The 24,789-nt window shown below is 58.0% G+C and overlaps 3 protein-coding genes across 3 annotated transcripts in view; 1 reads left to right on the top strand and 2 right to left on the bottom strand.

Moving 5' to 3' along the window:
- Window positions 1–9,487, top strand: part of NCLIV_019520 (MGC83258 protein, related) — a gene marked incomplete at both ends in the record, with an annotated part of 53,519 nt that extends 44,032 nt beyond the window's left edge. Inside the window, 4 exons of the mRNA XM_003882146.1 lie at window positions 95–7,944; window positions 8,324–8,470; window positions 8,866–9,068; window positions 9,253–9,487. Of these exons, the coding sequence (XP_003882195.1) occupies window positions 95–7,944; window positions 8,324–8,470; window positions 8,866–9,068; window positions 9,253–9,487 (8,435 nt within the window). The remainder of the gene's footprint in view (window positions 1–94; window positions 7,945–8,323; window positions 8,471–8,865; window positions 9,069–9,252) is intronic.
- A 1,276-nt stretch (window positions 9,488–10,763) lies between these two features.
- Window positions 10,764–13,175, bottom strand: NCLIV_019510 (conserved hypothetical protein; the record flags this gene model as incomplete). Its single annotated transcript, XM_003882145.1, has 7 exons — window positions 10,764–10,964; window positions 11,196–11,209; window positions 11,723–11,875; window positions 11,994–12,221; window positions 12,355–12,603; window positions 12,779–12,982; window positions 13,115–13,175. The coding sequence occupies 7 exons, from the start codon at window positions 13,173–13,175 to the stop codon at window positions 10,764–10,766; spliced, it is 1,110 nt and encodes a 369-aa protein (XP_003882194.1).
- Window positions 13,176–17,227: 4,052 nt separating this feature from the next.
- Window positions 17,228–24,166, bottom strand: NCLIV_019500 (hypothetical protein; the record flags this gene model as incomplete). Its single annotated transcript, XM_003882144.1, has 12 exons — window positions 17,228–17,325; window positions 17,590–17,671; window positions 18,019–18,204; window positions 18,456–18,669; window positions 19,183–19,297; window positions 19,617–19,667; window positions 20,028–20,174; window positions 20,442–21,105; window positions 21,755–21,889; window positions 22,427–22,660; window positions 22,920–23,126; window positions 23,555–24,166. The coding sequence occupies 12 exons, from the start codon at window positions 24,164–24,166 to the stop codon at window positions 17,228–17,230; spliced, it is 2,745 nt and encodes a 914-aa protein (XP_003882193.1).
- Window positions 24,167–24,789: the final 623 nt, after the last annotated feature.

Below are 24,789 nucleotides of genomic sequence, written 5' to 3'. Positions count from 1 at the left end.
CGTCCGATATCTGTTTCCTTTCGCTTCGCGTCTTTGCATCTTGACATCTTTCTGCATTTCTGGATTTCCTCGAAATCCGCGTGTGTCTGTTCAGGGCCCTGCGCCACGATGCTCCAAGTGACGCGTGTGCACCAGCCGTGCCCCGCGCCGCGAACGCTGTCTTTGGTGAACTGTCCAGCTCTCCTGGTCACCCACTGCTCTTCGCTGAAGATCTGTCTCTCCCCTAGCCCGTATCGCACGCACCGCGACTGGCGACTGCTCAACGCACTCCCCGCAGACGCGTTTCTCGATTCCTTTGCCCCGCGCAATGCCCGCCTCGTGCTGCTCGGGAAGGGCCGCGAGCGGCTGAGGCCTGCCAGAGGCGCGGGGCGCTCTGGACGGCAAGCCTTGGAGTCCCGCCGCTGGGGCAAGGCAACGGAGCGAGCAGACAGGACTCAGAAGGAGACTTCTTCGCAGGCGGCCTCGGGAGTCTCACCGAGTCCGGCGGGCGCTCCAGATCAGGCAGGAGAGAATGTCGCAGTTGACGAACACGGCGAGCACGGCCAGGGAAGAAGAGCGTGGAGGCGTCCAGCCTGCGGCGGAGAGACAGCGGGAGAACCTGCCGGACGTAGTACAGCCCGCAGGGGTTCAGCTGCCGAACGCGAGGCAAGCGGAAAGAGAGGCGCAAGCGGGGAGCGGCTCTCGGTGGAGCCGCAGTGGCGAGAACACGGAGAACACGAAGGCGAAGGAGTGGCCGCACGCAAAGAGATTGTGGATAAAAAAAACCAAGGAAAGGGTCGACGGGAAGAGAATGGCGGAGAACGGGGCAGTCGGCTGGCGCATGCAGCCGAGGCGTGCAGCAGCAGTCTGCCGCCGCCGCTCAGCGCTGTCGATCCGCGCCCTTCGCCGTCTTCGTCCCCTGGCCCGTCATTCTCGTCCTTGCATGCGGGGCGTTCGTTTCCACGTGCTCTTCCGGGCGAAGCAGGAGACGCAGTCAGGCAGGGTGGTCTGGGGAGTGGCGGAGCGACGGCGCACCAGCGCGTAGAGGGGATGAAACCATCTCTCTCGTCGCCGGAGCTGCGTTGGGGGACAGCCGCAAACGAAGACCAGTTTCGCTGTTTCTTCGCGCCCTTCCCCGCTTTTCGCCCTGTCTCACAAAGTGCCACAAGGCGACGAGACGGCGCCACAGACGCCCCTCTTCTTCAGCCTACCCCGAACGCGTTGCCGCACTTCGCTTCTCGTCTTCCCGAGTGTGGGGTCGCCTCCCGCGGCCTCGACGTCCACAGCGGAGCCGAGGGCGGGCCAGGCCTGCATGCGACTCGGCGGCGTCATTCGCGCGAGGCTGCCTGCCTTCCCTGGGGGCGACAGCCGCGGGGAGACGCGGCGCGCAAGGGCCCGACGGACGGCGAGCGGAGCGAGAGATCTCTCGTCGGTTCTCAGGACAGGCAACGGCGCATGTCCGCAGTCGAGGCTTCGTCTGAGGCAGGGTTCTCCCCCTTTGCGTCCTCGAACTTCGACGCAGACGGCTGCTGTTTTGAGGGACTCGGAGACGCGAACCCCGGGCAAACCGGGCCCCGGCGTGAGGGGACAGGAGACACCCCTGAGGGCTCTGGAGTCTTGCCGTCCTGGGAAAGCATTCTGTTCGAGCAGGACCAAGGGCTGACTTACGTGGGGCCGCCAGGCGCATGGTGGAGGGATCCAGAACGCCTTTCCGGTGTCTCCTCGACTGCACGCGGTCGCTCAGCAGAGGCCGAGTCCGCGCGAGAGACAGAGGCGTCAGAGCGCTACGAAGGCTGGCGACTCCTCGTACGGCAGTTGATCCCCGCGGGGCACCAAGTCAACGCTGCGCTTGCCGCCGAGGAAGCCGTGGGCGGCGAACTCGCAGCGGCTGCAGGTCAGCTGGCGCATGCACTCCTCTTGAATGACGAAAGCAGAGCGCGACGACGGCGCAGAAACCCAGAGACCTCGTCGCTGGGTTTCTACTCAAGCAGGGCGGGAGGCAAGACGCCAAGTGCGCAGGATTTGCCAGCCGCGCCAGGGGAGGAAGGCGAGGAGCGCTCTTCGGACCGCCTGTCTCGCGCGTGGCAGGAGCCTCAGGAAGAATGCAGTGCAAGCCGAGAAGGCGGGGAGACCGAGAGCAAGGTCGCATCTGAGTCTGTAGCCTCGGCAGAACGAGGAAGTAACGAAGAAAGAAGAGATGAGATCAGGGACAGCGCGAAGGTCGAGGCAAGTGGTGCCAGCGAGCGCGCTAGCCGATCCCCGAATTTTGGAGACGCGGAAAGCAACGCATCGCTGCTGCTTTCCGTCACACCCAGTGAATCTCCATCTTCCTCTCAGTCTGTCGCGTTGTTTTCTCATTCTGGAGACGTCTCGCAGTCTCGGGTGTCGCTTAGGTCTTCGCCCAACGCGCCGCCTCTCGCTCAACGCCCTCCGGGCCGTTCCCAACCCGCGTCTGCTTCCGAGTCTGTCGCTGCGTCTTTTTTCGGCGCATCCGAGATGAGCCGGGGCTCAGAGCCGCATTTCGCCAGCGTTCAGGAAGGCCTCCTTGCTCCCTCTCAGTCTCTGTCCCGTTTCGCCCAGGCCTCGGGCTCTCCAGCTTCTCCTCCTCTGGTCCACCCGTCCTCGACTTCTGCGCCTCCGGCCAGTGGAGACGAGGGTCTCCTTTCCGCGAGTCCCGAGTCGGCCCCGCGCAGCCTCAGAGCGCCTTTGGCCGGGGACGGGCCCAGCTCCGGGCGGCACGCGCTCGTGTCGGATTCTCTCAGCGAGAGCCGCAGCGCGACAGACGCGAGTGCAGCGCGCGACGCCGCGTCCCTTTCTGCATCTCCTCTCTGGCAACTGCCCGTCTCGTTCTCCCCCTCAGTTCTCGCCTCTCTCGGGCGCGGCAGGGTGTCTGGGCTGCTCCCCGAGTCGGGACCTCAGCGAGGGCTCCACGCGCGAAAGCGCACGCTGTGGAAGGCCCTCAAGGCTGCTCTTCGTTGTGCGCGGATCCGCGTCCCTCTCCAGGGCGTCGTCCGCGACCTGGAAGTCCGCGTTGGGGTCCAGAGCCAGCCGTGGCCCGACGAGCTTCTGCAGCAATTGGTTGACATCGCCGCGAAGGGAAACGCGTCTCTGCGGGATCCAAAGACAGGCCCCGCGGTGCGACCGCTCCCGCCGTTGCTGCTGCCTCTTGGGGGCTCTGCGACAAGTCCAGAAGCGACGGGCGAATGCGAGGTCGTCGCGAGGACTACCGTAGAAGGCAGCCACCCTCGGCCATCACGCAGAAAACCCGGAGACGGTGAAGTTGCGAATGCCGATCGCGTCCCCCCAGGCGACGTCGGACGTGGACCTTCCTCTCTAGGAGGTCTGGGCCTCGATCCGGGTCGGCTTCTCTCCGATTCGACTCTCTTCTGTGTCTCTTCTTCTCTTCCTTCGCTTCCGTCGTGTGCCTCGGACGCTTCGCCGTCTGCGTTTCCTCTCGACTGCTCGGACCCGCCTCACGCCTCGTTTTCGCCGGAGTCTCCCGCGTGCGTCGTTCGGCCATTCCAGAGCGCAGTGAGTCCTGACGGCGCTCTGCGCGTCTCCCCCCTGGATATCTGGACATGGCACTTGCCGTTCTTCCCGGGCTTGAGCTCAGACGCGGTCGCGGCTTGGCTCCTTCGGGCCCAAAAGGGCCAGGTGCGGCGCGCGACGGAGCGGGCCAGAGAGGCCCGCGAGGCCCAGAACCGCGACCGCAGAGGGCGCCAAGGCGCCGGCGGGCTCGCAGGTGAAGCCGGCGAGGAGGGGACACGCGCGCGGAGACGGCAAGAGGGCCAGGGCCGAGACGCGAGCCAAGTCGAGGCTGAGGAAGACTCCGGCCAGGGGACGCTAGGCGGCCGACGCCGGAGGCATCCGCTGGTGGGCTCGCCAGTGCACGAAGGCGACCGATCGGGAGACAGCGGCGCATCCGAACCGTCTACGGAGAGCCCTTTTGGTGCGGAGGCGTCGGCCTCTCCGCCTCGCCTGCGCAGCGCTGAGGCGTCCGAGTCGCCCCGCTTCTTCGTTGACCCTGACGAGGGCTTCAGTGACGGAGACGTGACGGGCGACGAGGCGCCAGAGGAACGCGACGGGCGCATCTTCTGGGACGACGTGGACACGGAAAGTGAGCACCCGTGGCCGGAGGTTGCTCCTGACGCGAGTCTTGCGTATTCAGAGCCGTATTTCACCGAAGACTACGCAGACGACGGATTCCAGCGCGATTGGCGTCTCGAGGACGGGTTCGAGGCCCAGGACGCGGGCCAGGAAACGCTTGTTCCGCGGGAAGACGCGCCGATGAGTCGCGTTTCTTCGGGGCCTTCTGACGGTCGAGGCCGAGACGGAGGCGCCGCGTCTCTTCCGGGCGCCGCGCTCCCGCCAGCCTCAGGCCCTTCCGGCTCGTCTGGGGGCGGCGACGCAGAAGAAGAGCGCAGCAGTGCCGAGGAGGACGAGGACGACGTGGAAGACGCCATCGCCGATGAAGGCGAGCCTTTGCACCCTCCCGGCGGAGTGTCGGGGATTGCCTCCAGCGCCTCCGACGTCTTCACCCGAGGGTACGTCTCGGCAGTCGACCAGCTCGCTTCGGAGCTTTGGATGCTGTACGAGGTCCTCGTTCTCCGTGAGTGTGTGAAGAGGGTGGCCAGCGCTGAGAGGCGCAAGCGCGAAAGAGGCGAGAGACACCAGGCGCAGAGACACGGGGCGAGCCGAGATCGACAGATTCGCTCGCCTTCTGCCGCTAGTCCCGCCGTTGGGGGGGTTTCCGCCGCCACGAGAGATGGGGCGAGCGAGAGCCAGGCCGAGTCGGCGGGCATCGGGCGCGCGCGCGCAGAAGCACCGGAAACGGAGAGAGAAAGTCCTCGACGGCAACGAGGGAGACAGGCGGAGTCCGGGCAGACCCATCGCTCAACTTTGTCGTCTTTTCCGTATTATGAAGGAGCCCTCGCGGCCATTGAGGAAGACGAAGCGACTGTGCTCTTCGACCGCCCGAGCTCGCCGCAGTCTGGCCCCACAAGAGACGCTTTCGGGCGCGGAGGACTTGAGGACACAAGGGGGGAGGATGCAATGGGAGACAGCGAGGCCAGAAGCTCGGGCAGAGTTGAAGCAGAGGCCTCATCAGAACGCGAGCGTTTGCCTCAGCCGCGTTCTTTCCTCACAGGCTCGCCGCCAATCTATACAGCTGTCGCGTCTCCTCTCGTTGAACTTCCTTCCTTTTGCAGTCCTCTTCTGTACCAGGTGCTGTACGAAATTCTTCTTCTGTTTCTTCGCTTCGGCCTGGCGCGTTGCGCGGCGCGCCGTTCCTCTTCTGCCCGCGACCTTCTTCGCTATTGGCCTCCGACTGTGGGGGACTTGCGGGTAGCCCTGCAACTGCGGCTCAGATACCTTCACCAGGTCAACGTCTCTTTTCTCTTTTTGTCTCCATTCCTCCCCACTGTCCCTCCACCCTATCCGTACCTGTATGAGGAGCGCCACGAAGTCCATCTGGGCCTGGCGCCGGCTGCGTCCCTTCGAGGAGACAGCCACGCGCGAGACGGGGCCGAGACCGAGGAGTGGGGCTCTGGGAGAAGCATGCGCTCAAGCGATCCTGTCGCCTTCTCGTGGAGCCCAACCAGCCACACAGGAGGGGGCCTTCTGACGCGAGGTGGACGGATCGGGAAAACGCCGACTGGTGGTTTGCGGGCGCGCGCGGCCTGGGGGCTTCGCCGCCTTCCGCCCCTCGCTTTCAGGACCCGAAACGAAACCGCGCGCAGTCTAAGAGACGCTGAAGAAAACCTGAACGCATGCCAGAGAGACGCAGAACACGACGGAGGCTTCAGGGGAGAAGGAACGCAACAGCCAGCTGATGGGCGTCTCCGCCCTCCGGCTGAGTCGGCTTCTCTTCGTGTCCTTCCTGAGTCTTTGTCTTCGTCTCCTGTTTCTCTATGGGGCCCTGGAAGTGGCGAGGAAAGGGAGGATTGCGAAGATCGGGACAAAGTCCTCGTTGCTTTGTCCGGCACAAAGGCGCTCCTCCTGCCCGCTGTCAAGAACTTTCTGTTTCGCGCGTCAACAATTTATCGTGTCCACGCAATCCGCCAGCAGATTCTTCGTCTTCCTGGCTTTACCTACGCTTTCCGACAGCCGGAACGTCCGCGTCAGGCCCTCGCGGGTGACACATCGCTCCTCCCGGCTTTGCCTTCGCTTCGGACTCCCGCGGCATCTGCTAACTCGCCCGCGCTCTCAGGTTTCCTCGGCCTCTCGAGGGGTGCCGGAGTCTCTGCGCCGCGCATGTCCCTCGCCTGGGAAGCGACAGTGAGCTTGATTCGCCTGCATGCGCCCCTGGAAGATATCTACGTGGCTTCTGCCCGCTCCGGATCGCTTCTCTCTCAAGGTCGCAGCGGCTCGAGCGCGACGCTAGTTGTCGATGTGACGGCTCCTCTGCCTGAAGCCTGGGGCAACGTGGGAGGCGCTGCCGTGCTCTTGGACAGAAACGCCACGCGCCAAACAGAGGCGGAGGGGCCCGCCGTCGTTAGTGGCGCCGCGGACTTGCAGACCGCCCAGATTCCGGGTGTAGATACACCTGGCAGTCGAGGCGGCGCAGGCTGGGGCGGCGAGCCAGGCGACGCGGCGACCGGGGAGCTGGAGCCTGCGGACGGGAGGTTGCCCGGAGACACCCGACTGGAGAAGAGTCTGACAGTGCAGCTGGCGAAGCAGTTGCAGCACGTCGATGCGCTCAAGCTGGTGGCGAGAGAACGCGCATTCGTCGTCCAACTTCGCGGCGAGGGGGCCCAAGATCTAGGCGGGCCGTACGCGGAGATACTCAGCAATCTGTGCGACGACTTGGTGACACAGAAACTCGTTGTCGAGTGCCCAAATGCTCGCAATTCTGTCGGAAACAACCGCGACGTCTGGATCCTAAATCCGCGGCTGCGGGAGTTCCTCCTTGGAGCAGACGCGTCTGCGTTGCCAGGTGTACAGACAGCTCATCCAGTCGGCGGTTGGGGCCCGAGTGGTGCCAGCGGCACCAGCGGCGCGGATGACGCGCATCGCGACGCCGAGGACCGAGAGGGTGACTTCCTTTCTGGAGCGTGGAGAGGTTTTGAATCGCACTCGCGCTCAGGTGAAGCCGAAGACATTGTTGCTCTCGGCTGTCAAGGTCCATCCGATCTTGGCTCACCAGAAGCCTCGAGTGCGTCGAGGTGGGCCCCAAACCTATCGCCTCTGCCGGTCCTGCCTCTCTTCCCCGCGGAGGCGCTAGCTGTGCCCAGCCTTGCGGGCGCGCTGGACGCGGAGTGTGTCGACGCGTGCGGTCTTTTTGGCTTCTTCGCACCCTCCACTTCCTCCGCCATTCTCTCGGGGTGTCGGAGGCGCTTCGATCCTTCCCACGGGGTTGCTGGCTCTGCTGGAGCTGCCAGGTTCGAAAGCGAAACACCCAACAGGCGGCTTCGCGACCGAGCGCGGGCCAGCTGGAGAGCCTGGGAGGCGAACGAGGAGAGAGAGGACAGGACTTGTTTCCGACTCTCTTCGTATGGCCAGCATCTTGCCTCAGCACTCTTTGTGGTGGGGCGACTGATGGCGTGTGCGGTTCTGACACAGAGTCCCCTGAATCTCTCGCTGTCGCCGTCTCTCTGGAAGCTCCTGCTGTTGCAACTTCCTGCGCTGCAGGATGTCCACGCAGTCGATTCACTCGCTGCGAAGCAGCTGAAGACTTTCCTCGCATGTTGTGGGCTCGCGCACAGAAGACGCGCCTCGCCAGCCTCTGCCGAGCGCGAGAAGAGGGGAGATGAAGACCTGGGAAACGCGAGCGAAGCGACAGAATCTCAGAGTGTCAGCCGAGTGGACGCAGACAGAGACAAAGCGACCCTGCAGGCCTTTGCGCAGAATGGATGGGCCGTCGACGATGCCTTAGGGAGAAATGTGGAACTGTTCCTGGGCGGCGCGCGGTGTCCTGTGGACGACGAGGATATTGCGGATGCTGTACAGGCTGCTCTCCTCGCCAAAGTGAGCGCAGCGGCTAGACCGGTGGAGCAAAGAAGTTGCATGCCAAGAGGAGAGGAAGGAGAAAGGGGGGGGGGGGCGCCGATAGAACGCCGGAGGGGAAAGGAAGGGAGAAGCAAGAGACCACAACGCAGGCCGGATAAGAGAGACGGTGTGGGGGGAGAGTGGAAGTCGACTGCTTTTCGTGAATCAGAATCCAGGAAGACAGAGGCGGAATCCAACTGTTTTTCCAGCTGGTTGAGAGTCATCTGGGTTCTCAAGACGGATCCTAGGCAGTGTGGCTGAAAGGAGGGAATGAGTATCTTCAGCACAGCCGGGAGCGTAGTCACAGCGCTGCCTTCACGTATCTTGTGTCGATTCTCTGTTTTTCGCCTTCGCTCAGCTCACAGAAGGTCACGAGGCAGCCGCCTGGATCGCGTACGGGCTCTATGATCTCCTTCCTCTTCCTCAAGTCCAGGCCACGCTGACGGCGGACGATCTGAGACAGCTGGTTTGTGGGGATGATGATATCGCGGTCGCGGTCTTAATGGTAAGGAAAATGGAGGAAACGTGCAGTTCCGAATCGGAAGACATCTCGCCAGAGTAGCGTTCCTTTAGGCATGAGCGGCAGCATGCATAATCCTGCAAAGCCGTGTACATGGCTGTCTTGCACTGATGCGTTTTTACGCGGGACAGTTTCTTGAACATGAGAAGTTGAACCCAACGAACTCCGAAGCTGGTGTTCTTCGTCGTTTTTTGCAAGAACGACGGATTCTCATCTTCAGTCGTGTGTGGAGTTCAAGTCAGAAGATTTATGCACCTGTTGTCTCCAAGCGTGCCTGAGAAACAGACATGTCTCAAAATCTAGGCAGACTGGTTTCTGGAAAGCGTTCGCGTGGTGTGTCCCAAGGCCTCGCTGGTTTGCTCATTTTCCTGCGCATGCAGCGGCATTCAAAGGTGACGTGGGACAACAACGACGCCCGTGAGCGGGCTCTCATCGATAATTTGTGGGAAGTCCTCAGCGCCTTCACCAAGAAGGAGAAGCAAATGTTCCTTCGCTTCGTCTCGGGCCGGTCAAGGCTGCCGCGTTCTTGGGTGTCTGGGGATCCCTCTGCCTCTCCACACAAGTTCGAAATTCATGTCATGAGGTAAGCCATATATATATATATATATATATATATATATATATCTGGAGATGTCTCTGTGAAGCACTAGATATGGGCCATGTGTTTCGTGTTGACTGTTTCGCTTGTTTTCCAAAAGGTTTCGGGGTTTTTTCAGAGTTTTTATCAGGTGTCGTCTGCGCCGTTTTCTTTCCTGTCCTTTTCCCAGAGACGAAGAAGCCCTGGAAATCCAAGACGCGTCGCTGCGGTCGGTACAGATCGCCGAGAATCAGACCGTCGACGATCGCCTGCCGACGGCGAGCACGTGTTTCTTCATGATCAAACTGCCGAAATATTCCAGCAAGGAGGTCCTCAGAAAGAAGTTGAAGCTCGCAATTATGTCGTGCGTCGACATTGATCTCGACGCCCTCCACCATGATCTGGACTTTGCTCAGTTCGAGTAACGGCCAGCACGCACGGGCATGTGCGTGGCCAGAGTCAAAATGTGCATATAAGACGCGCCGCTAACTCCAAAGATGTGTACATATGTACATATAAGTAGAGATAGATATACATTTGTGCGGGGACGCCATGGTCGGCACTTTCGGGGTTCAGGAAAACGGTCGAATCACGATGTTTTGCCTTCCCTAGAATAATACGGCTCGGGCGCCTTTCTGTGTTGCCACGACGATACCTCCAGAGGAAAGATGGAAGGACTGGGTTTTTCGGCATTCTGTACCTCACCTTCCGCTGATGGCAGTGTCGTCTGCTGTGTGCCGGCGTTGTGTCTTCACCTAATATCTCCATGGTTTTCTCGGGTTCAACACAGTGTCATCGATGGAAGGCGTGTAGGGGGGCAAACTCTTATGCACGGGCATCGTGTGGCTCTTCGTCGGCGGTGAGCGGCGAAGTTGTTCGTGCGTTTGCCCGTCGTTTCTTCTCGTCTGTGCATTTCCCCGAGCGGTTTCGTGTGTACTTTCGGGTGTCCTTTTCCCAAGTGTGGGAGGTGTCTAAGCATCTCTGCACGGACAAGCAAACTCGTCGGTGTCCTTTATGTCCCCACGTGCCGCTTTTGGAGCCTGGGTAGCCCCGGGTGCGCCTTAGTCTCTGTTCCTAACGGGAGTTAAAACGGCACGATAGCTACAATTTTGGAGCACTCGCAAAACCCCTTGGCACATTTGGATGCGCTTTTCAGTTCCTCGCGTGACCCCGAAGGAAAATCGCTCCTGCCGCTATCCAGTCCAAGTCGACATGTCGCTGGGGCTGGCCAAATCGGGTGGTTCATTGTCTCTGTATACAAGTTTTCGGTTCATCGACACCATGCAAATTACTGGTGTTCGGAAGGACCCGCCGACAGAAGCTTAAAATGCCTTCCTCTGTCGACACCGTGAATTGTCAACCGTTTGAAGCCTGAAGCACCCGCGCGGTAGCCCACATGCAGCGAGCGCTTCTCAGGCAGCCGCTGTGGGCCGTAATTCCCCACGTCGTGCGGCAAGAACAACCGGCCGGTGGGCCTCACAAAAGAAATTCTCAATCGCCCAAGGCGTGAGCTGAACAAAAAGCGTGGCCCGTACCCTGCGCAGCAGGAATTGCACACGCCTCAGACTGTCCTTCCCCTTCCCTTTTTGTATTGAGTGCCTCGGAATACGTTTGTACAGTTCTAACTCTAGAAGGCGGGGATAGACTGGCGGGACCCAGACTGGATTTGTGCTAGACGAATCCGCGGGCTTCCACGGTTTTTCAAGTGACGCTCGGTTGGAGACTGGGAGGAATTCCAACACGCTCTGGATACGTGAAGTTGGAAAGCAAGACGACGCCTATGAGAACGAGACAGCTCCCGAGAGAGAAGACCGCAACTGCCCCGCCGCGCAGTTCTCGGAAAAACAGGATGCCCCAGCATCCGCTGACGACGATGGCGGTCTGTTTCGACGGATACGCGACCTGAACACAAAAAGCATATGCATACTGCAAGGTTTCCAAAGCATGCATGTTGCAGAGCGTAACTCAGTTCCCTTCCGAGTTCCCAGGCGTTTCGTCCATGTCGGCACTCGACGCTCTGTATCTCCGGCAACACATCTTTACAGTGCACTGGGGAAGGCGACCGAGCGGCGCCAGGCCGTTACTCGGCTCCTTCAGAACTCCACAGGAGGAAAGAGCTGCCAGGCCACTCACCGCGAAGGATATTCCTGTGGGCAGAATCAGCACACAGTCGCGGAAACGAAATTCGGACCCAGAGCTCTGGGACACGCTCTTTTCACAGCATTTCAGTACAGGTCACATCTTCCGAGGCAATCGCCCACTCTCGCACCGCCGCCCTCAGTAACGCCCGTTTGTTGGTGTTTTGTAAAGAAGCTACCAGCTGCCTGTCTATTCTCTGAGTCCTCAGTGGCATTGCGGCAAATGCATCCATGCGGATCAACGGACCTGCGTCTATCCTTTTGTGTGTGCAGACACCGACAAGAATGGCAGTAAAAAGCTGGTCCGTCCTACGTGCATCTACGTTTTATTTGAACCGCACACCAAAAGGTATCCAACAATCCTGTTTCCATGTTATAACGTCTGGTCTCGCTGTGCAGCCTTTCTTCACGCTGATATTGCACTGAAACCAGTTCCCTCCTCGACGAAGAGCCGTCCCCCAAGCGCAGCGGTTTGCCAGTGGGTTGCCGGCTCTCTCGATAGCTTGCGAACGTGGGCCGTACTTGGGATGGCGATGATGATGGCAAGGATGGCCACCATGTAGAGAAATCCGGAAAGGAGTCCGTACGGGAAAGCAGCTCGGAAATGCCACGCAGGTTTGTGTTTGCCGCAGAGAATCCGAATCGACAGGGCAACTGCAGCTGCCATGATGATGCCTGTTCAGAAAAAACATATTCAGCAGGTAGCAATCGGTTCGCGGGACGGTTTCACACAGAAATGTGGAGATTCTTCGCGCCTGGCCTACAGTCCATCCCCTGCTGTATGGAGGCTTACCCGTCGCAAAACTCGGAAGGAAAGCAATCCCTTTGTCCTCTGCCGCGACGAAGGACATGGGGCCCAGAGACAGGCCTCCACAGACTCCAGACACGACGCAAAGCAGCAAGCCGCACGCGTGGCTGATCTTTTTGTCCTGGAGAAGCTGCGCGTCCTCCGCAACGAGCGGTCGTGCTTCGGGGACATCCACGAGGAGTGCCTCAGGATCCGTGCCCTTTGGCGCAGTGCCTGCAAGCAGGGTGAGGAGCCGCGCGCGCGCCCGTCACTGTGAGGCTAGAACGTGTCCCCGAACGAGCAGGGAAGCCTAGCAAGACTCCGCATATATGCGTAAGCGCTAATGGCATGCAGTCTGCCGGCTCACCTGTGTGGCAGCAGGATTGACAGGACCGGGCAATTTCGTTGGGGAACGCAGAGATGCTGCTTCCCAAGATGAGGCACACAACCGCGAGGATGTCCACCCAGAGAAGCGCGAGGCGGTCGTTGTTCACCAGGACGCCCCACAAGAAGGACGTGACAACGGCGATGCCCATGGAAATTGCAGCGTGCACGGCCATTCCTACCCGCGAAATGGCCGCGAAACCTGCGTTGATTGCCGCAACGACCAGAGCTCCTGGAAAGACGGAGACACGAAAATGCCCTCAAGAGTTTGTCCGTGGCCCCGTTCATGAGAGCGCAGCATGCGGCTGCATAATCCGCAGCATGTTACCGAAACTTTACGGTTAGAGAGGCAGTTTTTTAGGAGGCTAGCGACAAAGCACAGTCATCAACGCGGCGGATGCACGTACCGGATAGAGCGCCCCACCAGGTGAATGCGCAGCTTATCCGCATGCTGTAGTCATCCATGATGACTTGGTTCAGCGGCAGCAGTCCACAAGCTAGGAAGGCAGACCCGGCGTAGCCGCAGCAAAGGTACAAAACATACACCGCATCCTCCAGAGGGGGTTCCAGCTTGCGGATCCTCTCCAGTTTCCTCGGAACCGCGATGGAACCTGAAAACCCAAGAAACACAGAATTCCTTGCACGACGCTGGTCCTGAACGCGCGAAAACGAACTCGTAGGCGGCGGGTATTCGAAGCGCAGCCCCCCTCCCCGTGAACCGTCAGTCTGATGTGTCGACTCACCGGTCGCTAGGATCGCCACCAGAACGGCGATGCCGCCGACAACATAGGGCCCTTCAGTCATGTTTGCGGTGCTTAGTCGCAGATCTGGGAAGGTGCTCAGAAAAAGGCGGGACTTCCCCGTCCTGGAGTTGCACGTTGAGCATCATCCGCTGCATCGCACCAGCTTTTCTCTGTATTTCTTCCACGGCAACGAGACAAGCGGGGAATTCTGACAGTCTGGTGAGGGCCTTCTTGCAGTAAAGAACGGATTAAAGCGAGAAAACAAGGAGTAACGGGCCCGAGGGGAAAAGTCGCCTGATTTTCCACTGCGTTTTAGCCCGCGCAAGACAATGGCTTCTAGTAAACCAGGGCTCTGTTGCAAGACATGGGGAATCAGCTGTGTTGGATTTATCCCACGAAAACGAAAAGATGCAAATGGATCGACGAATTTACTCAGGCAACACTACTTCTGAAAGAGTCTTCTTCATCGATGCACTCAAAGGAACCATTTTGTGATGAGACAATGACAGTGAGTCGCAAGAGTCGGTGAGGGGCTGCGGCAAAGGTTAGCTTGTCACCGCAACGAGTGCTGTGAGAACATCAGGCGGGTAGCCGACATCACAAAGCAGGTACCCGTGGTGGCGTGTCACGTGAGACGGATTCGCAAAAAGACACGTAGCGCTCATTTTCGTCAATGGATAATACCAGCAAATACCTGACACAAAAGATGGCAAGATAGGCCACTTCTTGGGAAAAGTGTCTCAATGTGTAAAGAAATTGTTGAAGCGACTCAGTCATGTCCCCGCGTGGCATGATCGCTGTACACGGGATCACTTTGCGGTGTCGTCAGTCCGTCGGCCGCGCGCAAAAAAGCATGAACGAGTTCCACGGAGAAATTTGCCTGTGATCATGCGACTATGTTGCTTTAGGGCGCAGCGAAAGGTTCAGCAGAAGGTTTCTTCATGGCGACAGGGTAGTCGTCTCCAAAATCGCCGGCAGGCATGCACATAGCGAATCCCTTACCTTTCTCGTTGGAGTGGCCTTGCCTTCCCCGATCCTTGGTACCATTTTTCAGCTCCAAACAGATAGCTCTCTTTGGTCTGAAAGCATTGTCAAGCATGCGACGTATCCGTAACTATCATTGCTTTCTTGTAGGAGAAAGGACAAACGTCACTGCGATTAGCACCAGGAACGCAGCAGTAGTTGGTCTACACCGGCTGGCCAACTGTGCCGGGTTTTCTGACTTCGTGGCGAGCTCGCAATTCGGTTGGCCACTGGAAGCCAGGGCGGAACCAATTGGTGACTATCTTCTAAGTTTGATCCAGTTATGCCTAGGTTCTTCACAGGTTCTGTAACGCAGACTCATTATGAATCGAGTCACTGTGCGGGAATGCTGCCGGGTGTCGGGGCCGGTGTTCGCGCTGGGGAAACTTAGTCCCTGTGAGGGTGCTACAGAAATCAAGTGGAAGCCCGATTGGTAGCCTTCCAGAGCCTGCTGTGAGGGTTTTAGTCAACATGCAAGCTGTTAGCAAACGACAGCGTCGGTCTGTTGAGTCGCTGTACGACCAGGTGATCCCGCTGTAACTTGATTAACAAACAAAACCAACTAAGGATGAGTTGAAGGAGTCAGAACACGAAAATGTCCGTTCTCAAGCAAGCAGTGTCCGAATGGGGAAAGATACAACCAAACACTTGATCATCGTAATTCATCAGAGACAGACCAGAGGACCATCACAACGAAGTAACAGTCCCACGTATGCCCGCGAGTTGGTCGACTGGTGCTGAACGGTAGCGTTTGCCTTTCGGCACTTCGTCGAGACGCTTGTCAGTGCGAACCTTCTTCGTAGCTCTTGCATCTGGAGTACTTTTGTCATTTGCGCGTCTCAGTTGTTCGAACGTAGCCTCAATCTCAGCCTCGACATCAGTGGAGGTCCGTGCAATAGCCTTGGGGTATTCTTCTTCCTGACATGGAGAGCGTTAACCAGCCTCAACTCAGGACACGTTGTTCTTGCGTTACTCACTGCTTCAGTGATATGTTGATCCAATCGGTTGAGCTTCGACTTGAGCACGCGCATTTGCTGGCCTGACGGATCGTACCTGTCGGTGAAGCCGCCCCAGTGTTTCTCTTTTTGTCGACCTCTTACCGGCCTCACTGAACCGCATCGCTACGTTGTCGCGCTTAGATTTCAGGCGAGCCCTCGCTGCCTGAACCAAAGTTTTCTGGCGTGCTTACTCGACCAAGAGTAACTGGCTCTCACCGTTGCCACCTGTTCCACCTCAACGAAACTAACTGTTGCTTTCTTCGGCATTCCTGATCTCTGTGCTCTGTCGATCGCCTGTCGCTCGATCATGTCGCCGCCCAGCGGACCGGGAACACAGGGTTCAGTCCAACCTTTTCCAAGTTGTTCGCCATTTGCCGGTAGATATTTTCAATTTCGGTAAAAGGATTTAACCTGCTCACGTGACACTGCAGTTCCTCCTGGCCTCCCCATGCACAGAAAACTGAAAGCTTACGTCAACAGCGACTCGCGCGACACCGGCGGAAGGAACACCTCCTCCACTGTGCACAATGCTGTCTCAGAAACTGGACCTTTTTTCCGCCTCGTCAGCTCTTTTCCTTCATTGACGAATCCCGGAACAGGAGCAAAGCTATCCGAGCTGTCGGAGCCGCTGACACATTTGGCCCGTTCCATTGTTGCTTTGGTTCTTCCCATCTTTTTCCCTACGCACACTGCACGAGCAAATTCGTTTGAAGCCAGTTTTCTTGGTAAAAATCAAGGCAAGGCAAAGTTCGTGGTACGCATTTTCCTGTGGCAGGCTGCGTCACACGGCGCCCCTTCATCGGATTCTGATGCATGATCCGGTGTCTGTACAGGCGAGCGCACGTAAACGATCCAACATTACAGATGATGTGGAGCTTTTTGCTGATGCAGTTTCCGCACTATAAGGAAAAGCTGTAATCTTTTTTTCGGGAACTACTGGGCAACCTCGCTGGCAGCAAAAGCACACCAGAAAACCCTCCAAAGCAACGTGCATAACGGTTGCTTCCCATAGTCCCTGATGGGGCAACGCACCCTATAAACGGTCTGGAATCAAGCTAAAATGTGTGGCACACTCAAATGCTTGCGAACGAGCATCGTCTGCACAAGACACGCTTTACAGCAAATTTGCCTACTCAAAGCGCGCCTTCAGGATGCAATACATGGTAGCCGTCCATTTTTGTTTGGACAGTGAAACACTACTGATCTAATATGCTCGTTACGCATACCCGTGCAAAAGACAGAGACCCACCCCTGAATCAAAGACAGAGCAGAGGCTTATCGGTTCAGCCCAAGTAGACAGGGATTTTGAATTATTTTGCCTTTTCAACTCTCAGCCTCGAAGTGGAGCACGTTGTGTCTCCAGCTCTTCGAAGCCGTTCCCAGAGAGCCGGGCAAAATGCTTCTTGTGGTTTACGTAACCGACTGTGTCCATCATCTCCACGTTGTCCCCTCCCTGTGTTTCTCAAAACAACAGCGGCAGAACTGGCAGTCAATGGGACCTCCGGCGAAATGGTAGTGATGCGGTACCGGTAGGACTCGAGCTGAGGCATTGGCAGGAGCCCTGCGCTCAGAAATCTTGCAGAGTGATCAGCAGTTGCATTTCTGCGTCTTGAAAGGGACCAAAGCCGTTCCTGATTTGCGGGAAGGCCGAGTGTGCTTCTAGAACAGATGCATTTCCTCGCTGCTGTCAAATGGTTTCGGGTGCCAGGTGATCGACAGCTACTGCGTTTCTATAAAGTTAACGGCAAAAAACCTTACAAATCGGGTGAACGTACTTTACCCATAAGGCAGCCTCCAGATTGAGTTTGTTGAGAAAAACGAACAGGAGCACTTTAGGGCCGAAGCGACACAGGGGCCACCAGCAACTTTTGGCGACAACCACAGGCACAGCAAGCCTGTTCAACGGACTCGGCACAACACAGAACAAGAGGGTTCCTGGAACTCGTTTCCGATCATGTGAACTACTTCGTCCCTCGATATAGGTGGAGCCTCTCCTAGATATACAGATGCAGAAGGCTGCAATGACGTTACGGCCTTCGGGCGCTCGCTGTTGCATTTTAGCCGTGGCGTGACTCACAAAACCGACAAGGATTTACTTCGTCAATCTACTGGACGGTACAAAGTACTTTGTTAACTGGTGTGTCGTCATCTCGTAGATAAAGAAGCTCTTTGTTTCTCTGAAGGATGCATCTGAAGAATCAGAACAACAGCACTTGCATTCACAACATCGGGATTTTTCAAGGGGCAGTGTGCTGTACGAGTGGGCCAGCGGGACCTTGCCTGACTCTTCGGCCCACGGCTATCTGTGTCGTTTCGTGTCTCTGGCGCTACGTGGTAACTTCAACCGAACGGTCGCGCCTTTCCTCCCTGCGCTTTCGCATTAAACATTGACGACCGTGAGTCACTACGGACGGCGGCTGACTGCAGCATTTCTAGGGGTTTGAGCGAACTTACTTGCGTTGGCGAAGATGAACTCATCTGGGGACTTTGGATCTTTCTTGGTCACCGGAGGAGCCGATTTGTCGCAGAGGAAAACCTGTAAATAACGCATCGATCCATCGCAGAACGAATCCCAAGACTCGTGCGTCATAACTTCGGCTGCCAACCCACCAGATCCGGACTAGAAGCATATCGCCAGGCGCTCCCATCTTGCCCCCTGCACGCTCTACTTCCTTGCTGGCACTCTCCCTCGCTTCTCGCCCCTGAGGCTTGGCAGACACTTCCTACAAACCTTTCACGAGGTCATCTTTTCTGTTTTTCCAACGGACAGGGTCACCATCCGCGTGCCCCGGAGAAATGTGCACTAGCGAGCACTCGCGCTACTTTGGATTGCCATCTGTTGATTTTTTTTTTTGCTTCTACGCTGCTCCCTCCCTCGCTTACCAGGTCTGGCATGGGGAAGAGGCCTAGACTCTGGTCTCTGTGCTTGATGAGACGATGGTCAGCGGTAATTGGGCAGAGGTGCGCCTGACCCACAACTGTGTTGTACAGCTGAGGCACGCGAATCCAAACAAGCAACAGCAGGCCTTTGGAAATGCCCAGCGCATGGGACAGGCGAGTCACCTTCGGCTGGCCAGGTTGCAAAGTGCAGTCACAGCACAAAACGACGAAGCGAAGATACTGGCATGTTCAGATACACTCGTAAAGAGATGTGCGTCGTCTTGCCGAGTTCCCCGTGCGTTAAGAAGAGAGAAAAGGCACAGTCCGGACCACTGTCTCGAGAACCAGACTGCTGAAGATCGACGCACAGAAAAGAGACGCCAAATGGTTTCGCGAAAAAGAAGGAAGCCAGCCGGCGGCATAAACAGAAGAAAACGTACTAGGTCAACGATATCCGTGTCGACTGAAGTCGGCCCCTCGGTCTCTTTGTTGCGGCCGCCTGTGAAGAGCGCGTCTCGCGAGAGAGCCTTGAAGACGTCGTGCCGGAAGAAAAGCATTGATGATGTGAAGTGTCGGATCCTGTTCGGAACGAAAAACAGTTGAGGACACTGGCGGCCCCCTGCGTATTTCCATGCTCTCCTCTGTACAATTCCACTGGCGAAGAACGTACAAGACCAGAAAACACAGAAATGGATGCCAATTCCCCTCTCACTTCATGGGACAGGCACCTTCCCCATGACAGTACAAATACAGAGACGTATGCACGTACATACATATACATACATATATATACATCTGTATACTTATATATACAGATATATACATATATATACATATACAGGAGGAGTATGCGCAGGCACCTACTGGCAGCAGAGACCATTCGTATCCGTTCTTCCAGAGTGTACGATGAAGAGATTCAAATTGCCCCTCCAGGAGCTCGAAAACATGCACCCGGTCTTTATCTCCGCCCTTCCACGTCTGCCTTTCGAGTACACACAATCCTCCGAGTTCCGCATTCGCTTTCATGCAGAGTACGTGTTGATGGACATATTTTCGCCCATCCTTATATCCACGTATATGTGCACTAGACCCGACTGTGACCGGTCCTGCGCCGCCCTGAAGGCATGCGTCCATCTTCGCCTGTGGCGCCCTATATACGAAGCGTACCTGCACGGGCTTGTGGTAAAGAAAACTTTCCCCTTGCAGGCTGGGATGGCCCGTTCGAGGCGTTGCTGGAAGTCGGACGTGAACGGAGGCGTCAAAGGCAGCCGCGGCAAGCTCTCTGCCGAGGAAGTATGACACGACAGAAGCTCTGCACATTCTTCAGACACCCCGTTCTTCACCACGAGAGCCCGTTCCGCAGTGCAAAAACACGTGCGTAGTCCGCAGCAGATTCATACATAAATATTGATACGTGTAAGTATGGATCCGTGCAACGGATTCGGAGGCGGAGTCACGCTGAGATGACCACCACGCAGAGAGAGGCGAGAGCCGAGCGGCCGAGAGGAGCTGGAAAGAGCCCGGCGAAAAAAGCGCACCCCAAAACATAGGACGACAGAAGAAGCGAGAAATGGTAACGAGAAAGGGACGGAGCAGCTTACCGCGGGCGAAAGACGGATCTTCCGGTCCAGGGACGAAGACCAAGTGGCATCCTGTGAACACGGAGGAGGCCGCAGAGAGAAGAGACAAAGAACGAGGCGAGGCGTTACAGGCGCGAGGGTGAAGAAGTGCCTACATGCATGGATTTGTGCATGTTGCGTTAAAACCTATCGCTTTTTGGAGCACTGATTCGCGTGTCTCGCCTCGGAAACCGACAACCCGAATCGACCGAAACGCGAGAGGAAACCAAGTACGAGAAAAGACCGAAAAGAGAGAGGGGAGGCCGACGCACCTTGTTTTCTACACGACCTGACTAATCTCAAGGAGACAGAGGGGAAGCAGATTAAAGGCGTTATTCTAACCTCGTAGGTGACGCCCGTAGAGCTAGAGAGGAGAGCGAAAAATGAACTCACGGGCAACGAAGAGGGGAAACCGACTGGTGAGGAGGTTGAAGAGGGCACCGAACCCGGCGCTGTAGACGTCTTCACCACCCGAAAACGAGGAAGAGAAACTCCCCAAAAAGACGAAACCCGACGGATACTCGCCCTGGCTCTCGAACGCTGAAAACAGAAGTCAGCAGAGAACCGGCCTTGAATACACCCGCACGGGGAGCCCCATGTCGGGCTCGGAAAGACACTATAGGGGACGAAACCGGCAAACCTGCAAAGCAAGCCTGCCGTCCTGTTTCCACGACAACTCGTTGCCAGTCGCCAAAAAAAAACAAAGGCAAAAGACGACGGGTGGGAAGCGTGTGGCACCAGGGGTCTTCTCGGGCTGACGGGAACCGGTTTCGCAGCGACTGGTTTTTTCGAGACTCCCGGCCTTACTCGCAAGCATGGCGCCGAGGAGATCGAGATCCCCCGGCTCATTGAAATGGCATTCCGTGATGATGACCCAGGCCATCGGGTCGGGAGCGTCAGGATCTTGCGGTTCGATTCTCAGTGCTGTAGCACTTCGTTTTCCCTCGGCCTTCTTTTTCCTCTCGGGTGCGCCCGTTCGGTTCTCCTTCTCGCTCTGTCCACCTTCCGCCTCTCCGAGCGCGTTCTGCGCGGCTCCGAGAGAACACCCTGGAAGAAGAAGCGGCAGCAGCTCTCGGAGCTCGTCCTCGTCGTCCTGGTCTTCCTCCCGCTCTTCCTCCACTTCTCTCCACGCCTCGAGAGCCTCCATCTCATTCAATTCGAGCAGCCCGCCAAACATCGAACTCGCCTGCTGGCGAGCGATCAAGCCTTCGGGCTCTTCTTCTTCCAGTCCCCGGGCGAAGCCGCCCCCCACACTCTCGCCGAACGCGGAGCAAGCGCCGGTTCGCCGTTTCTTGTGATCAGACACCGCCCGCACGGCGGCCGCGCGCCGCCCCAGGATAAGCCGATCCGACGAGGGCCATCGCGGCGGATGCGACAAATCCAGAATGTGGAAGCAATCGTCATGCTTGGCGAAGAACCCGTCGGCGAGCACCACGTGGCCTTCGAGGAAGAACCCAGGCCGCGGGCGGAACTGAAAGAGAGGGAAAACGCAAAGGAGAAAGCACAGGAAAACGCGTGACAGTCGGCAGAGCCTTCTGGGAGACGGGGCTGACGCGAGGGAGAGCACGTGAAAAAGCGGACAAACCGGAGAAACGAACGCGTCGGAAACACCGGATCCAACGGCGGGTTCGCGCCGAAGCCGAGAGAGAAACGGAGAGTTGTTCCCAAACAACCAAATCGCGGTGGCTAGGTGACCGAGCCAGGTTGCATAACTACAGTCAGTGACGGCTCTTTTGATTCCACGAGCGGGTTGCATTTGAGATGATTTCATGCGGAGAGGGCCCCAGAAGCTGCAAGTCGCGAAAACTCGTGAGGGCGACAGGCAGACGCACCCCAGCCCACAGCGGCGCTCGAAACGGGAACTTGGAAACGATCCGCAAAGGCGGCAAAGGCAAAGAAGCAGGCAACCCAGCGAAGCGCGAAAAAGCGGAAATGGGACACAACGCCACTCTTGGTCTTTTACGCTATCCTTCGCTCTGTCTTCTTCCCGCTCTCGCGTGTTGCTGACGACTGGTTTCCTGTAGTCTCCGGAGGAGCGCTTGCGTATCTCTCTTGAGTCGCCCTCCGATGGCGCTGTTCGTCTGAGGCGCGAAGCTGTGTGCGTTCTGTTTGGCGTCTACCTCTTTCTCGAACTTTATGCGAATGTCGCTGAAAAGACCTTGAAGAGCGAGGTCTTTATTCACGTCTCGGCCGAGGATCCCGAGCAGCAACTGGCGTTGTCCCGGTCGGCGCGTCACGCCGTCCACCTCAAAGATCTGCGGAGAAAGAAAGAGAAGATACACGCGAATGAGGCGCGGGACAGTCCGCACGACGCACCGCGAAAGGTCTTCACGCGGGAAACTGGGAAACTTCCGCAGAGAAGACGCGCGCCATGCCGCGAGGCACGCGCCGCGGGGGCGGCGCTCACATCGAGGCAGAAGTCTTTTCCCGACAAGAACGAAAGGCGGCTAAAGACAGAACGATCGAAGTAGACGCGACGTGTGGGAGCACCAGCGAGCAAACGAAAAGCGAAGGTGTGCAGAGGGAGGGAGAGGCAGAGGAAGGAGTGGACAGCAGAGAGAGACGAGAAGATGCACTGAGGCACAGGACGCGACAGCTGCTAGAGAGAGGCGAGCGAGGAGACGTGGAAAGGCGAGACGAACCGAAGACGCAACCCCAACTGAGCACGAGGCGCCGGCACGCCAACCTCAGCCGCGCGTCGCCGTCAACCAAACCGGTCTCTGTTTCTCTCTCTTCTGCGTCTCCTTCTGGCTTCTCTGCCTGCTGTCTTTTGTCTTTTCCTGGTGACCTACCACGCGGCGGATCTCTCTGTCCGGTTTGTCTCCATCTGTAAGCCCCGAGAGGGCGAAAGAAGCCTGTCTCCCAGAGGCCTCTCGGCCATGGAGAGACAGGAGCGGATGCAGCAGGCAGCGCTGCTGAAGCACAAAGTATCGGCGGTCGTACGTGGACGCAAAGACTGAACTGTCGCAGAAGAGGCGGCCCAGCGAGGCGAGAGTCAGCGGCTTCAGAGGAGTCGTTTGGAACCTCTGCAAAGAACAGGCAAGGCAGCGGGCGCAGGCCGCGGGTGGGTTGTCTGTCGTTCTCGCGAACGGTTCAGACACCAAGTTTTTGCACACGGCATCGAAGGACACATCCCACCGGCGGTTTCCAGGAGAACCCGTGCGCGGAGACGGCTGCATCGGGCAAAGCGAACTCTCTTTCGCTTTCGTGTTGTCTCCGAGAGTGGAGGCTCTAGACCCCGCGCTGGAGATCCCGGGTACGGCGGGACGTGCTTGTCTGCCGCACCTGCTTGGTGGTGTCGAAGGAGAAGTCGTGAACATCCGTCATGGCGCTGTGGACGAAAATCTTCCTTTCTCGCCACCGCATGAGTTTCCTTCGCGCGTCTTCTTCTCGGCTGCTTCTCTCTTTTCGCCGCCACGCCAGCAAAGCCGCCTCCATCAGGACTCCAGGCGGAGGCAGGGGACGCGCGATGGAGAAGAAACTCGGGAGGCTCTGGAAGAGAGCGCAGAGACGCAAAAACTCGAAAATGCGTGAGGACTGAAGGGCGACGAGACCGCGAGGCGAGAACCGAAAGAGAAAGTGTGTGCCGGGGTCAGGCTTGCGCAGCGAGGCGTCGCATCGGACAAGACGTGGGGCGCGGTGTGTATATGTGCGGCGGAAAGTGAGGGATTCGAGAAAAAAAGGAAGAGAAAGGGAGATCCACTCGCGAGAGATCCAGGGGCCTCGACTCTCCGCCGCAGGCACACGCGAAGACAGACGGGCGAGGCGAGCACAGCGACACAGGCCGAGCTTGTGGAGGAAACGCCGGGAACGCGACAAGCAGGAGAGTCCAAGAAAGTCCGAGAAGGCTGACAGTCATTACGTCCCGCCGAGGTCGGGGCGCGGAAGAGGAAGAGTTGCTTGACAGAAAAAAGGCTTACCCGGTTGATTTTTTCAACGACAAAGTCGACGACGGCCCAATGGATCCGCACTCGCCTCGCATTTCGTCGTCTCTCTTCGGCGTCTCCGCGCGCGTCGGGCTCGTCCTCGTCGTCAGTCCACAGGTAGAGGACCTCCCTCGGTCGCGCGCGCATTCTGTCTTCGCGGCGCCGCTCTTCGGGCACGCTGTCGACGCCCCAGGCGCTCTCCCGGTCGCCGCGCAGACTGCGGCCTTCGCGGGATTTGCGCTGCTTTGGGTGGATGCCCGCGGCGAAGAGGGTGAGGGAGTGGAGCGAGGCAAAGTTCAGCAGGAAGAACGGAGAAGACGCAGAAGGGAGGAGAAGCGCCGCCGGAAAGCCCCGAGAGCGGAGAGAGTCGAGGACGGCCAGGTGCGCTTCGCAGCCGCGACACGCCTCCTCCAGATCTGCCCACGGAAACCGGTCGAAGCAGAGCGCGTAGGGAGCGCGTGGCGAAGCTAGCGGAGAGAAGACGTCGGCGACCCCGACAGATTCCAAAAACGAGCTCTCCCCGTGAGAGAAAGAGTGCTGAGCTCCCTCGATGTCCCAGTCGAGACGCTCCTCAAACGAGGCGCCGGGAAGAGCGGACGCCGCCATCGCAAGGGATACAGATAGGGATAGAGACAGGGATAGGGAGACGGATAGAGACGGGGACAGAGATAGGGATAGAGACAAGGAGAGGGATACAGGTAGGGACGTTGGGGAGGATTGTTCGATTTGCGTGCGCTTTTTTGTGTCGCATATAGAGCACCGGAGAAACGGAAGACGGCCGCACGGTTGGCGAGAAAGCCACGGACACAGCCGCGACGGAGGAGCGCCGCGGGTGTCGACCCGCGAGAATGCGCACCCTGCAGGAGTAGCCACTTCAATGCGACTGGAATTTCCGCGTTTGAGGGAAATGCGCCTGGGAAAGCAAGCGAAAGAAGTGAACGGGAAAGCACGGATTCACGGACTCTTCCCCCGCTGTCTGGTGAGAGAGACGGGAGGGCGCACGCGGGCGGAAGACCAGCTGCAAAAAACGCGAAAACGGCGGAGGTTGCTCCCAAGGCAAAGAGTGGAGAGAAACGGACTGGAGATCTGTTTCTTCGTTCCTTTTTTGGCAGCCGTTTTCTCGGCGTTATGCTGTGTCGAATAAACCTGGCTAACACCCCGTGTCTTCTCGCGGTCTCGGGTCGTCTGTCTCCCGCCCCCTCGCTTTGGGGTTTTTCACTGCCGTCCTT

The sequence above is a fragment of the Neospora caninum genome, chromosome VIIa, assembly GCF_000208865.1.
Source record: "Neospora caninum Liverpool complete genome, chromosome VIIa".
NCBI classification, from domain to species: domain Eukaryota; phylum Apicomplexa; class Conoidasida; order Eucoccidiorida; family Sarcocystidae; genus Neospora; species Neospora caninum.
Note: the sequence above shows the minus strand (reverse complement) of the source record. Positions and strands in the feature narration are given on the sequence as shown.